General features: G+C 39.3%; 1 protein-coding gene across 10 annotated transcripts in view; it reads left to right on the top strand.

Moving 5' to 3' along the window:
• Positions 1 to 14,498, top strand: part of HERC1 (HECT and RLD domain containing E3 ubiquitin protein ligase family member 1) — a 102,721-nt gene that overhangs the window by 83,798 nt on the left and 4,425 nt on the right. For all 10 annotated transcript variants that reach the window (XM_020583506.2, XM_020583505.2, XM_039557582.1 and 7 more), the window contains 20 exons: positions 924 to 1,051; positions 1,617 to 1,817; positions 2,647 to 2,777; positions 3,716 to 3,915; positions 4,400 to 4,514; positions 5,052 to 5,198; positions 6,361 to 6,462; positions 6,599 to 6,772; positions 7,073 to 7,366; positions 8,064 to 8,129; positions 8,232 to 8,357; positions 8,759 to 8,897; positions 9,361 to 9,542; positions 10,148 to 10,303; positions 10,793 to 10,915; positions 11,494 to 11,596; positions 12,281 to 12,450; positions 13,232 to 13,370; positions 13,662 to 13,831; positions 14,206 to 14,375. In XM_020583506.2, the coding sequence (XP_020439095.1) occupies positions 924 to 1,051; positions 1,617 to 1,817; positions 2,647 to 2,777; positions 3,716 to 3,915; positions 4,400 to 4,514; positions 5,052 to 5,198; positions 6,361 to 6,462; positions 6,599 to 6,772; positions 7,073 to 7,366; positions 8,064 to 8,129; positions 8,232 to 8,357; positions 8,759 to 8,897; positions 9,361 to 9,542; positions 10,148 to 10,303; positions 10,793 to 10,915; positions 11,494 to 11,596; positions 12,281 to 12,450; positions 13,232 to 13,370; positions 13,662 to 13,831; positions 14,206 to 14,375 (3,036 nt within the window). The remainder of the gene's footprint in view (positions 1 to 923; positions 1,052 to 1,616; positions 1,818 to 2,646; positions 2,778 to 3,715; positions 3,916 to 4,399; positions 4,515 to 5,051; positions 5,199 to 6,360; positions 6,463 to 6,598; positions 6,773 to 7,072; positions 7,367 to 8,063; positions 8,130 to 8,231; positions 8,358 to 8,758; positions 8,898 to 9,360; positions 9,543 to 10,147; positions 10,304 to 10,792; positions 10,916 to 11,493; positions 11,597 to 12,280; positions 12,451 to 13,231; positions 13,371 to 13,661; positions 13,832 to 14,205; positions 14,376 to 14,498) is intronic.

The following is a 14,498-nucleotide window of genomic DNA, read 5'->3' as shown; positions in this document are numbered from 1 at the left end:
CATATAGCAGAAAAGGGAATATCAATATCCCTTCAGCGGGTTTCAGTGGACAGCTCCAACATATAACATGATCATTGCAAGTGTGGTCATTTGAGTCAAGTGTGAAAAAAGAATTTTGGCTTCTGAGATACAAGAACTAAATGTAATTCTTCATGAGTGTCTTGGAAGTACTTTTTTTTTCATTTGGGTGTGTCCAAAAAAGAAGAAAGCAAAAGGAAAGATTGAAATCTAATTCTTTAGTGTAGTATAGGTGAGTTGAACTTGGAAGAATGAAGAAGCAATAGTGAACTACAAGGTTGTTTTGTGACAATTTCTTAGTGGTTGGCTTAGTTCTTGTTTGCTTGCTGATGTTAGATGTGGCCTTAAAAGGAATAACCAGAATACTATAACAGTATTATAAGCCTTCATTGTTCCGGTACTGCAAGCAGTAAAAAATGTGGCTGTTGTGTATGATCTTAAGGGCAATTAAAGGTATCTGTGACCCTGTTACAGTTAGCCAAAGCAGACTTCAAAATTGAATCTTAGAACAGTGTAACAACATTGTGTAACAGGAGGAAGAGTTTAAAGTAGATTTGATAGCAAGATTTGCCTCTTTTATTTCTTATCCGAGCTGTTGTTTCATTTCATGACTTCCCAGAAAAGTTTGCCTTTGCTGAAGATGTCAAATCTGAGAAATAAGTAGGTAAAGGTAAAGAGTTTCTATTTCAAACCTAATTTGAAATATCTTGGAAATAAGTAGTATCTCATTCTGTAACTTAAAGTGGTTTTAGGGGGAATGTCATTCTATGAGCAGAAAAATGTATTATGTAAATCTGCTGCGATGGCAAGACTTCAGGTTCTAACTCATGTATTTTATGAGTTCTAGGTTTTACTGTCTGCTTAAAGGCAATGCCCTCTTAATTTATCTTAATATTCTGTTTCAGAGAAGGTGATTCTGAAGAAAGTCTGGGGTCACCCAGTGACCTTAGTTTATCTCTTGTCTGTTGGAGCATCAGTGGCAAGTACCTGGCTGGAGCTACAGAAAAGATGGTGAACATCTGGCAAGTCAATGGTACGTTCTGAACTGCCTGTGGGCACTTCCTGGTACAGCGTATTCCTAGGGGAGCTGCCAGGTCACTGCATGTTTGTTTACCCCAGTGTTTAACTGCCCAGTTTAAATGCTTAGCATCTCCCACAGTGTCTTGTGAACCTGTTTAAGTAGAGCAAGGCACTAACCCCAAGTGGATGTGTGATACGCACCTTTGAGAGGAAGACTTTTAAACCCTGTAATTGGTAATCTTGGAAGCTTCATTGTGTTGCTTTGCACTTACGAAAGTCACCAGTTACCCTGTGGTAATAGACAATCCCTAAGAAAAGTATAAATTTACTGGGTAGTGAAGAATTCAGCTTCCTTCCATAACAAAACTGTCTAACTTGAATGATAATTGAGATTTGTTACCTAGATTTTGTCTGCATAAGTTAGTGAACCGCTGAGTTGTATTCTTTTAACTTAGGTGAATTTGTAGTATGTCCTAGGTCTAAATAAGATCTCTTGATTTTCTTTCCCATGGAAAGTATTATTGTTTTCTTTTCTTTATGAAGATGAAGTAGTTTTAAAAGACTCTTTGATCTCCTAGGAGGAAAAGGCTTATTAGATCTTCAGCCTCACTGGGTATCTGCCCTAGCCTGGCCAGAAGAAGGGCCAGCTGCAGCATGGACAGGGGATGCTCCAGAATTATTGTTAATTGGGCGCATGGATGGATCTCTGGCACTTATTGAAGTCCTGGATATTTCAGCTATGCACCGGGTGGAACTGGAACACTGCTACAGAAAGGATGGTAAGAGACTGGATCAGTATTTGAAATTGAAAGTGTGAACACACTTGGCACTTTTTATTAAGGAAGTATATAATCATTTTTGGTTATTGTTCATGGGATATGATTTCTGGTTCATGGGAGGAGAAGAGTCTATGGGATCTCTGTCTGCACCCTGATTCCCTCACAGCAGAGGCAAACAGTTTGTAGTAACCTGGTAAAAATCCTGCCATTCCTTGCCATTGTGGACAATCAGTAGAGATCCCCTGTAGTGTCTGCTCTGTCTGCATATAGCACGTAGTCAGTGTCATTTGAATTCCTGAATGATTGCCATTTTTCCTTTATAGTTCCAGTCCCAGAGGACATCAAGTAGCACATCTTTGATGGTATTTGTGTGGATATTGCTTCTTCAGTAAGCCTGCAGGGGTTTTTTTGGCAGAATCAAGTGAAGCAGTATCTACTTGCTAAGGAAGGCAAGTTGTTTTCAGAGCATTTTTCAGAAGCCTCTCTCGGATACATGAGATGCATGTATAGTATTCAGTCTACCTTTTTTCTTTGCCCTGGTATAGTTGTTTTCACTGTGCCAGGAATATAAATTCCATTTTTTTAATAAAAAGAAGAATTGAGAAAAGTATTACAGAACAATCTCAACAGCTGTTGTTAGTGACACTGAGTTTTATCTTTACCATATAAATTCAAGAAAATTTTCAGACCAAAAGTATGTTAAGTGACATTGGTGGTGGGGGACATTGTTATGCACTTCACAGTTTAGACAACTGCACTGCAAAAACCTCTTCGGCAGGAACGAAGTTCAGTTTAGTTTAATAAATGTTTGTGTTGTCTGTTCATGCAGTGTCTGTCACATGCCTGGCCTGGTTCAATGAAGACAGACCATTTGCTGTTGGCTATTCAGATGGAAAATTGCTTATAGGAACAAAGGAACCAACTGAGAAAGGAGGAGTCATTCTCATCGATGCGCATAAGGTAGAGCTGGTCTTTTTAAAACTAACGTTGAATTTTTGTAGGTAAAATCTGTTTAAGCTGTTCTCTCTATTTGAAAGCTATTTATAAAGACAAGTGCAGATTATTTTAAAAACTCACACCTATTGCTGATACATATATTAACATAATGTATTTTGAAGGACCAGTGTACCAAATGTAAAAAAAAGGAATGATGAACCTGATACCCTATTTACTATCAGAGACTGTGAAGTGTGTACTTAACAGTGACAGAAGTGAATTAAGCACACAGCTGTGCACTGACTGCACTTAAAAGACTTAATTGTTTTACTTGGTAAAAGTACTCATAATAAATTTTAATTTTGATCATGTCACATGTTTTAGTTCAGCTTCCTGGGCAAAGCAAAAGGTGTTTTTCTAAATAGGCAGTTGGCAGAGGTTTAGCATCTCCGCTTCGCCATTATGTACTAATGAGTCATGAATAGTCCATGAATTATTTGTTAGGCTGAGAGGAGAATTCCTCAAATGTAGGTGTAGTGAGAGCATCTTGAATGCTTCCAAGAGCTGCTCTGAGTGTGTGAAGCAGGGCGATCCCAGAAGGGAGCACACTGTGGTAATAAATCTGTACCTGTCTTCTTACTAGGGGCTAACCTCCTTTCCTACCTCAGACTCAAAGCTACATCTGGGGGAAAAATAATCAAGAAAAGATTTGCAGTGAAAAGGAAACATCTTTTTCTGTGCTTTCCATTTATTTTCTTTCAGCAAACTTTTTAAAGTCTTTTTAATTTGATAGTTCTGAAATGTATCACTAAGACTTCATTATTGCAATTCACTATCTGTAATTTATATGAGAAAATATTTTTGTTACTAGTAATTAAAAGTTACATTAGCTCTGATAGTTAACTTTCCTCCTCCCTACTGTGTTACTTCATACCAGCTTTTCATTTTTTTAAATCCAACAGGATATGGTTGTTAGTATGAAGTGGGATCCAACTGGTAAGATTCTCCTGACCTGTGCCAAAGAGGAAACAGTGAAGCTCTGGGGCTGTCTGGGAGGATGCTGGAGGCGCCTGCATTCACTGTCCCACCCAGCTCTGGTGAATGGCATTGCCTGGTGTGCTCTGCCAGGGAAGGGACCCAAGGCCCAGCTTTTGTTAGCTACGTAAGTCTTTTTTTTGTTGTTATTTCTGTAGTTCTTTTGTAGGTCTTTTCTACCAGTCTGTAGTGTCCAGAACAAAGAAATGAGTTTGGTATTTTTTAAGTAACATTCCTTCAGTAAGTCAGTTGCCATGAGATTTGTGAAGTTCCAGAATTCAGATTAAAAAAATGAGCCTGGTTGTGTTACCAGCTGTTTTCTCCATGACCTGTGGGTGCTGGTTCTGTTTGAAATTTTTTTTTTTTGCTTCATCCAAATATTTTTTCTGAGAATATGTTGTTAGTAGAAATGGAAAAGCTACAGGGTGTGAGGAAAAAATAGCATTTACCCATTGGGAACAGGTCTTTCTACTTTAGATTGACTGATGCACTATAGTTTTTTATGGAAAGGTGCTGAAGACTACTGATATTAGAAGTTAATACCAGACCACTGATATTTTGTTAGTCAATATCTTTATTTTGTTTTTCTAATTTCTCCTGACTTGCTTTAGGGGATGCCACAATGGTTTGGTGTGTGTCTGGACTGTTCCCCAGGACATAGTAATCACATTGAAGTCCAACTCAGCTTGCTCAGAAGGATGGTGGGAGCAAGAAACAAGTGCCAAGGTAAAAGGAGGAAACTTGGTGTGTAAGAAATTCTCTGCTCATTGTGAAGTTGAGAGAGGAGAAGAATGTGAGGGAATTACTTGATTCTCAACATTTCCTGAGAGAAGAAGTTTGTTTTAAAAAGTTTACATTGCATTTGTGTATGTGTAAGCATTTTCAGAATAGGAAATTGAAAATTTTATTTGGCTAAAGATTATATTTTGATGTGTTTTCTTTCTTTCAAAAAAATTGATCAATTTATCCTAAAATTTAGTAAGAATTCAAAGTTATTTGTAGATAAAGAGTCAAGATTAATTTCACCTTCATAAATTGTAATGTAGTCTTTGATGTTAATGGCATTTTGTAATGGGAGGAAAGCTGATAATGTGATCAAGATATCTATAAAATATAGTCATAGTTACTGGGGTTTTTAAATTATTTAGTGGAACTTCCCCATCTCTGTGGATGATCAGTTTTTATTGCAGAATACAGATGCTGTCATGCTACTCCCTGTCCTGAAAGTAGTCCAGTGTCCCATAAGTGTGCACTTGTTTGCAGGATGGATGCAGGAAAGCAGTGGAAGTGAAGTGTGTGTTCCAGCTGAGAGGACACATCACTCCTGTCCGCACTGTTGCTTTCAGTCCTGATGGGCTGGCATTGGTGTCTGGGGGACTTGGTGGCCTCATGAATATCTGGTCTTTACGGGTAAGATCATCTTTGGTGTGGCTTGATTCTCATTTTTAGTAAGAGTATCTGAAATGGTCATGGTATCAGACCAACTTCCACCTCACCACGTGATAGATACGTTAGAGAAAGCAGGTGTAAAATAATGTTCTAACATTGTAAATAATAAAATATAAATTGAAATTGTACTTAACATTGAAGTACTTCATAGTTACGGTTTAGTATTGATTGATTCTGTACGTTTGGTCATGTTAGGCTTTGCAGAACCAGCCGCTTTCTTAGTAGGAACAATATTCTCTTATGTTGAGGGCTCTGAAGAGTCACATAAAATGGATTATTAAACACTTCTAAATCCTTAGTTATATTATCTCCTTAATGTTGAGCTTCCTTCTTGGACCAGGGTAAAAGAGCAGAGGAGGCTGCTGTTCTGCTAAGTTCTTTATTTCATAGTCTCATAGGTTTCTTGAAGGCAGAGTCCAAAGGGGGGTTACATTTTAAAGCCAAGCAGCAACAGCAGGCAAAAATAGCTTCTTCTATATGCTCCATCGATTTTTCCTCTCATAAGTGTGGATTATATTAATTGACCAATAAGATTAACACACAATTCTAGTTTTTCTTTTCTGAACCTATCCTGGTCTAATTCTAACAATCATAAGCCTTACACAAGTGTTACATAGGTATTACACAAATTTGCATATACAGTTTCTATCAGTTCTTATTGTTTATGTGAACACTCTATCTAAAAAATGTGAACAGTATAATTCTATACTTTGTCTAAAGTAAAGAATTCTGTGAAAAGGTAACACTGCTGCAGCAAAGAACTGTATTTAAGGTCTCTGCTACAGCTTTTTAATGTTTAAGGCACTTAGCATATATTTCTACTGAAAGTTAAAAATCTGTATTTCTGTTTCATTTTGGTGTGGCTTCATGTATCTCAGCTTGTCCAAAGGTTTTTGTTCAATCCCTGTGCTTTGGCTTCCCTCTGGGCCTGAGTCCAGAGGAGCCTTCACTCCAACACCTTAATACAATAAAAATGTGTTTTTCTGCTTTTAGGTTAAGCAGTGCAGTTTTTAAATAGTTATTGAAAGCTTGTGAGAGTATCATCCCTTAGGAATGTGTTTGTATGCACTTGAACAGAACTGTAGCTGTGTCTGTGCCTGACTCAAACCTCTTCTCTCCTTAGGATGGTTCAGTATTGCAGAGTGTTGTGATAGGGTCTGGAGCTATCCAGACTGCAGTGTGGATCCCTGAGGTTGGAGTAGCTGCCTGCTCTAACAGATCAAAGGTGAGACAGAAATGTTTGAACCTGAGTGTTTTCTGGCCCCTCTAGAAACCAAGATGCTTGGTGATAAATCAATGGAGCTGAATGATCCTGCTTTGTGAATTTTTAATTTCTAATGTATCATACGACTGTTAAACAGGACGTGTTGGTGGTGAACTGCACCTCAGAGTGGATCTCTTCCAATCACGTGCTGGCGACGTGTAGGACTGCACTGAAGCAGCAGGGAGTTCTGGGCTTAAACATGGCTCCGTGCATGCGAGCGTTCTTGGAGCGCCTGCCCATAATGCTGCAGGAGCAGTATGCTTATGAAAAGGTAGGAGTAATGCAAATGTTTTAACATTCATGTCTGACATGAGGTCACTGTTTAGATCTCAGCTGGTTTCAGTCTTTCACCAGAGAACCCAGAAGACTTTCCTACGTTCTGCTTGCAAATATCTTTCACTATTCTCAAAGCCAATAGTCTCCTAATTTGAAAATACTTAAAATATTAGAAAAACTTTGATTAAGCAGGGAGGAAGGTATTGTTCTACAGGACTAGCTTTGAAGGACTTATATTTTAAATTGATAAATGTGTGTTTCTAACTCTTCCCTTTCTCTTCCTGCTGCCCTCCAGCCACACGTGGTGTGTGGGGACCAGCTGGTTCACAGCCCCTACATGCAGTGCTTGGCATCCCTGGCCGTGGGGCTGCACCTGGACCAGCTGCTCTGCAACCCCCCCGTGCCCCCTCACCACCAGAGCTGCCTCCCTGACCCCTCTGCCTGGAACCCCACAGAATGGGCCTGGCTCGAGTGCTTCTCCACTACCATAAAAGCTGCTGAAGCCCTGGCCAAGGGAGCTCAGTTCCCAGAGTCCTTCACTGTTCCAGACCTGGAGCCTGTTCCAGAGGATGAGCTTACTCTCCTGATGGTAAAAGTTGATTTATTGTCTCAACAGCCAAGTGTGTTGCTACTGAGCATATGGTATGATGCAGTTAACATCTCTGAGCTGTAAAGATTTATATTTAGCAACATAAGCACCAGCAATAAATGTAAGCTTATTTTTTAATTAACAGGTGGAATATACTGTCAAGATTGCTCTGTATGTGTGTGTGTAATGAGTGCAAGTCAGTTGCATGTTAAAATACAAAACAACCCGAAACTGTGACAGTAATTTTCATATGTGATAGAAGTAAGAAATGTAGAGCTTTGTTAATGATATTTTAAGAGTAGCGTTTTGTCACATTCCTACACCAAATTATTTTGCTAGTGTCAATTTTCTTCATGACTTGTTACGTATAGCAAACCAGAAATTTTTGGTTAAGAATTTTTTATAAGCAAGCTTGTAACATTATAAGCTCATATTTGCAATTGAAATTTTAAAAAGCCCTAAGCATCAGTAAATAGAAAAAGATTTCTTTGTCGTGAATTACGGTTTTTTTTCTTTGATTTGGATTGCAAGTCATGGACAACAGTGTCATTGCTAGTCTGCACACATTTGTTCTTATTGCTAAATTGTTTGGAACAATTTAAATATTGTTCTTAAAAAGGAAAATATGTATTACGTAACAGAAAAATAATGTGCATCTCTTGCGCTGAATGTGGTAACTGTGGCTTTTGCTGTGTAGGATAACAGTAAATGGATCAATGGCATGGATGAACAGATCATGTCTTGGGCAACATCAAGGCCAGAGGTCAGTAAAATTGATGGTTTGGAGGGTATTTTATTCCTTTGAAACATGGCAAGCTTTTGAAAGTACTCTTGTTCTAAAGCCTCCTTTCACGCTCTTCCCTAGGACTGGCACTTGGGAGGCAAATGTGACGTGTACCTGTGGGGAGCAGGACGGCATGGGCAGCTGGCAGAGGCTGGCAGAAATGTCATGATCCCAGTGGCAGCACCTTCGTTCTCCCAGGCTCAGCAGGTGATCACTTGAAACCAGCCATGATTTCATCACTTGCCATCTATTATTTGTATGCCTTGTCAAAATCCCTAAGTGTCTTTGCAGCTTGTTTGAATTTACTGCAAGTATTCGAAAACATAGGTTTCACTAGAAAGGAAATATTAAATTATTTGACAAATTCAAACCAAGAAGCCACTGAAATCTGACAACACAGAATTATTTTATATGAGCATGATTTGATAACAATTGCACAGCTTTCACATAATACGTATGGCAGTTTTGCTTTCTGAAATAACACTGGCCTGATATAATTACAAAGTAAACAAATTAAAAGGAAGTGGAGCACTTGTAATGCAGGTATTACAGCATTGCTGCATTTAGCATAGAATTTATTACATTTCCTTCATATCTTTCTAACCTAGGTGGTTTGTGGTCAGAATTGTACTTTTGTCATTCAAGCCAATGGCACCGTTTTGGCTTGTGGTGAAGGGAGCTATGGGCGACTGGGACAGGGAAATTCCGATGATCTTCACGTCTTAACTGTCATTTCAGCACTACAAGGTAAAGCTGTTGGTTTGAAAGGAATCCAGTGAAGGAGTACAAATAACCATTTTGGTAGTATAATTATGTGTGCTGATGCTCTCCTCGCAGATTTACGCATGAAAATATTGTAGTTTTTAGTTAAAAATTTGAACAAACAAACAAGATCTTTGTATTTCCTTAAGATTTCAGTAGTAATATGTTAAGATTTCTTAATGTTAGGAAAGCTTCAGGGAAAAATGTTGGCTCACATTAGGAACATTTAATTCCAAAACTAATGGCAGGATGGAAGCCTGAGTTCTCCATGAGAAAACAAAGGTTTTGTTCAAAATAAAAGTAAATTAATTGCTATAGAAAGAAGCCTTATTGTGGTATGTTCCTTTCCCCTGACTTAACTAGCTGCCACAAGGCCCACTTGGATAAATGTATGTTAGCATCTATTGTAAGTTATGCTAAGCTTTGTTTTCTCACTTCTCTTTGACAGGCTTTGTTGTAACACAGCTGGTGACCTCCTGTGGATCTGATGGACATTCCATGGCTTTAACAGAAAGTGGGGAAGTCTTCAGCTGGGGAGATGGGGACTATGGCAAGCTGGGCCATGGGAACAGCGACAGACAGCGCAGGCCCAGGCAGATCGAGGCTCTGCAAGGAGAAGAAGTTGTGCAGGTTGCAAAATATTTTTGTCTGTTTGAAGCTGCAGGCCTGGGAACCCAGTGCTGTATAACCGCACAAAAAGCAGGCAACTTCTTACTTCTCTGGGGTTTATGAACCAAGGTGGTGATTTCCAATTAAATGAAGATATTAATTGACAGTTAGTACTGGAAAGGACTAAAAATAGAGCATGGAAGAATGAGGTGTTTTAAAGACGATCCAAATGCAGACATGATTTATAAGCTTCCCTTTGTCCTTGTCAGGTGACTTTGACGTACAAAACTGGTCACCAAGACCTCCTCCTAAGTACTAACAATGCACAAAACCATATTTGGTTTTGACTGGAGGTTTCTTTATAAAAAAATTAGATAATCACACATGAAATTCTTCATGCAAATATCCTCTGGTCCCCCTGCATAACATTACCATTGAAAAGGATAAGAGATGAGTTGCTGGAGAAATCATTAATACTAAAATGTCTGTATTTTTTAGCTCTTTAAAAAGGAATATAGTTTAGAGTTGAAAAAGATACTATATATTTATATATACATGTAATAGTCAATATAAACTTCTACCCAAATCTAAAGTGTATGTAAAAATAATGCTTTCTTTGCTTCCAGATGTCCTGTGGCTTCAAACACTCAGCTGTGGTGACAGCAGATGGCAAACTTTTTACGTTTGGAAATGGTGATTATGGTAGACTGGGGCTTGGAAATACTTCCAATAAGAAGCTTCCAGAAAGAGTGACAGCGCTGGAAGGTTACCAGATTGGCCAGGCATGGTTTATCTCAAATTAGCAATGTATCTTAGTTTAAAGCTCATGTTTTTAACATATGTAAGTGTTCAGCTGTGGGTTTTAACCTTGGCGTTCATTTTGATTATGATGGCAGAATTTGACTATGCATCATTTTTAAAATAATTACTTTCCTGGCTCTCTTGATTTTCTTTCTGCAAAACTGGCCATGATTTTAACATTTCACAGTTTAGGCATTTTTAAGCACAAATTCATGAGATTTTCTGTATTTTTAAGCAAGGAACACGTGTGGCATAATACTTAGTTCTATGAGCTAAGAGGAAGCAAGTGTTGAAAAAATACTACTGTGGTCCTAAGTGTATTTAAAACACTCTAATAAACAATGGAAGTTTTAGTGGTTTTACAGGGATAGTTATTTTTAAAACACAATATTTCTTCTTAAAGGTAGTTGGTATGTTTGAGTTAGTAAGTCAGCAAAAGCAGTGGTGATAACGTTATTTCTCTCCCCCAGGTGGCCTGTGGTCTCAATCACACTGTGGCTGTGTCAACAGATGGCTCAATGGTTTGGGCTTTTGGAGATGGAGATTATGGTAAACTTGGTTTGGGAAATTCCACTGCAAAGTCCTCACCACAGGTTAGATTACTGCGGAAATGATTCTTTGCATAAACTTTCCGTGCTGTTAAAGGTGTTGCACAGTGTTGAGAGTGGGATTTCCAGAAGTTGTTATTCATTCCATGCTGATGTTATACAACCTGGCACAAGTAATTCTGATGGCATATTATGCTGAGCCTAGTACTCTGAAGAATTTCATGTAAATCATGGTGACTGTATCTCAGTAGCAGTACAAATAGTGAAAATCTGAGGTTTATCTTAGAGAAGAGAGATTTCTTCTTTTGGAAAGTGGGGAGAAGGTTGCTTGCACACCCATCTACTTCTTCCCATGCCACTCCACCTCCTTCCCAGAACAAAAGAAAGTATTTTGAATCACTGTACATAGAATAAGGCGTTAATTCATTGAAGAAAACATCTGTTTATGTTCCCTGTATTTATTTCCAAGTGTTAATTAAAATGATCCTACAATATGTGTGCTGCACAGGGGGAATAAGAAAATTTCTCTTCTGGAAGCAGGAGTTACAGATTAAATTCATGTTTGCTATCTGTTTATGTCCTTGTAATACTATAGCTGGTTTTCATTTCACTTTACCCCATAGAAAGTGGATATTCTTTGTGGAATTGGAATAAAAAAAGTTGCCTGTGGAACTCAGTTCTCTGTTGCACTGACGAAAGATGGTCACGTTTATACTTTTGGCCAAGGTAAGATAATCTGCTTTTTGGACATTTCCATCTATAAAGCTTGTGTATATATTGCAAGTGAAAAGGAAGAATATTAAAATATATTTCTAAGACTGACCTAATGCTACTTTTTAGACACATGCTGATCTAATCTAAATTTGGAAACTTCAACAATGTAATTTTAACATGCACCTAAAATCCAGATTCGTAGCTCTGTCTCGTTTGATCTCAGAACAACCTTTCATTTTACTACTTTACTTTTTGAAGAGCATTTTCCTAAAACTTCATTGAATTTCACATATCGAAAAACTTCAAAGTTTACATTGTCTACTTAAGCACATACCTACTCACGTTTAACAGTCTGGGTGGGAGGATTTCCATGTGCACTGAATGAAACATGCGGAAGCCTCTCAAGTCAGTTAATTCACGTTCAACCCATACATGTAGATCTAGAGGTCGTGGTTTAGTAGAATTTGGTCTTGTTTCAGACTGAACATGGACGTGACAGCTTTAGCAGTATAAATGAGCACTGGAGGCAACACTGCTTTGCAGGAAATACCCACGCCCTTTTTCCCTAAAGGGTTACCTTTGCGTCCCAGTCCCAGGACTGTACAGAATTGATTTCTGCCCCTCCCCTACTTGTGCCTGTAGTGAAATACCCCCTGAGTGTTGCTTGCCCCTGGAGCCTTGTGCTTGCCCTTGCAGATCGCCTGATCGGTCTGCCTGAGGGCCGTGCCCGCAACCACAACCGGCCGCAGCAGGTACCAGTGCTGGCCGGGATCTTCATCGAGGACATCGCTGTGGGAGCCGAGCACACGCTGGCCCTGTCCTCCACAGGGGACGTGTATGCCTGGGGCAGCAATTCTGAAGGCCAGGTACGTCCTGTTGCCTCTGCTCCTGACCTCCGGGAGCCTCTCACTGTACTTGACACATGTGCCTGGCATAGCTTCCTTTTGGTGGAAAAGAAAGCTTTTATTGTCATGCTTCTCCTTCGCCCTTCAGCATGGTTGTGTTTTAGTCAATTTCCATTATTTTCTTGTTTACTCTCTGTGCTCTTTCGTGGTAGCAGTTTGGGAAAGCACTCAGAACATGCTACCCAAATTAATCCAAGCGTTTTAAAAAATTGCAGATTTTCTCCTAATTATTGAGCTGTCTTCAATTCTTTCAACATGAAAAAACTTATGGTTGGTGTCAGTCAGATCTGTGAACTTTTTAGATGCTTTTCGTAATGAAAATATAAATGAACCTTTTGAAAGGAGTGATTTTTTTTTTTTTTTTTTTTTTTTTTAGTCAGTACATGCTAGAACGAAAATGGCGTTTAAATAGCACAGAGGAAATGTAGGAGCTTTTGTTGTCTGTGTATGAAAGACTGCAATACAGGACTTAGCAACATGGATCAGTTCCTCAGTCTGGGAAAGATTTTTCCAGAAGTCTCCAGCTGTTTTCAGGTCTCTTTGATACCTGGATCTGTTGCTCCCGTTAGGTGCAGATGCAGTATCCTGTCAAAAATAAAAGATGAAAAAATATATGTATATGGTAAATATTCTTTATCACAGTATATGCTGTAAAGAAATACCATTTTTTACCATCTTCTCTCACTTTTTGCTTGGAGAGTTTTAGAAATATCATCAGTTGTTGATTGTTCCCTTTTGTCAGCTGGGGCTGGGCCACACCAACCACGTGAGAGAGCCCACGCTGGTAACGGTGCTGCAGGGGAAGAACGTGCGGCAAATCTCAGCTGGCCGCTGCCACAGCGCTGCCTGGACAGCTCCCCCTGTCCCACCTCGAGCTCCAGGTGAGCAACTGAGATCTTGTGCAGCCTTTTCTTTAGTCTTGGTGTCTCCTGGGGTGTGAGTGCAACAAGAATTTCTGAACATTTGGGACAAAAGTGGTTTTGTTTTATATCCATACTTTGTTTTTTATGATATCCCAATTATCTTACTCTCAGTTTGGCTTCTGTTGTGATTTAACCCCAGTAGGCAGCTGAGCACTGTGGAAGCTAGTGCGAGGAAAATCAGCTTCGTCCCAGGCAAAGCAATACAGATCCCCTTTCTCAAACAGTGCTTTGTTTCTGTTTCTGTGGCAGGTGTTTCGGTGCCTTTGCAGCTTGGTTTACCTGATGCCATTCCACCCCAGTATGGGGCACTGAAAGAAGTGAGCATTCATACAGTAAGAGCAAGGCTGAGACTGTTGTACCATTTTTCTGACCTCATGTACTCTTCATGGAGATTACTTAACCTCAGTCCCAATAACCAGGTAAAATTCCTTTTGAAAAAACTGACTTGGCTGTGTTGTTCTACTAGAGAGTAGAACAGTATATCTACCCGATCTGGATGGACCTTAGTAATAGGCTCTGTAATTCTTTTGGTAAAAAAAATTTTTAAATAAATAATTCCGGAATAAAGCAAACTTCGTGAAGGTATTGCTTTACATTCTCACTTATGCTATCACTGACATGTCAGTGTTCTGGTTTCCAAAAGCTTACTAGCCTCAAAATTAATACCAAAAAGTGCTGACCTGTTTCCTGAAACATTGAAGTGCCAGTCATTGCTATGAAGGGTTTTATTCTGCAAAGAATGGAATGAATATCCTTTATTGATACGTTTGTTCTCATTCCTGTTTTATTGCAGAACAGTACATCTCATTACAATGCTGGAACGTGGGGAATAGTGCAGGGACAGCTGAGGCCCTTGCTGGCACCACGGGTGTACACCCTGCCCATGGTGCGCTCCATAGGCAAAACCATGGTGCAGGGCAAGAACTATGGGCCCCAGATCACTGTGAAAAGGATATCCACCAGGTCAGTGCTGCTTTCACAGGCCTGTGAATACTGATATTTATGCATTTCCTTCTGTTTTGGCATTCTGAGTTCTCTCTGTAGAGCTTTGTTGATCAAGTTAACAATAATCAGTAGCCTTTACAT

The sequence above is a fragment of the Corvus cornix genome, chromosome 10 (assembly GCF_000738735.6).
Source record: "Corvus cornix cornix isolate S_Up_H32 chromosome 10, ASM73873v5, whole genome shotgun sequence".
Lineage (NCBI taxonomy): Eukaryota > Metazoa > Chordata > Aves > Passeriformes > Corvidae > Corvus > Corvus cornix.
Note: the sequence above shows the minus strand (reverse complement) of the source record. Positions and strands in the feature narration are given on the sequence as shown.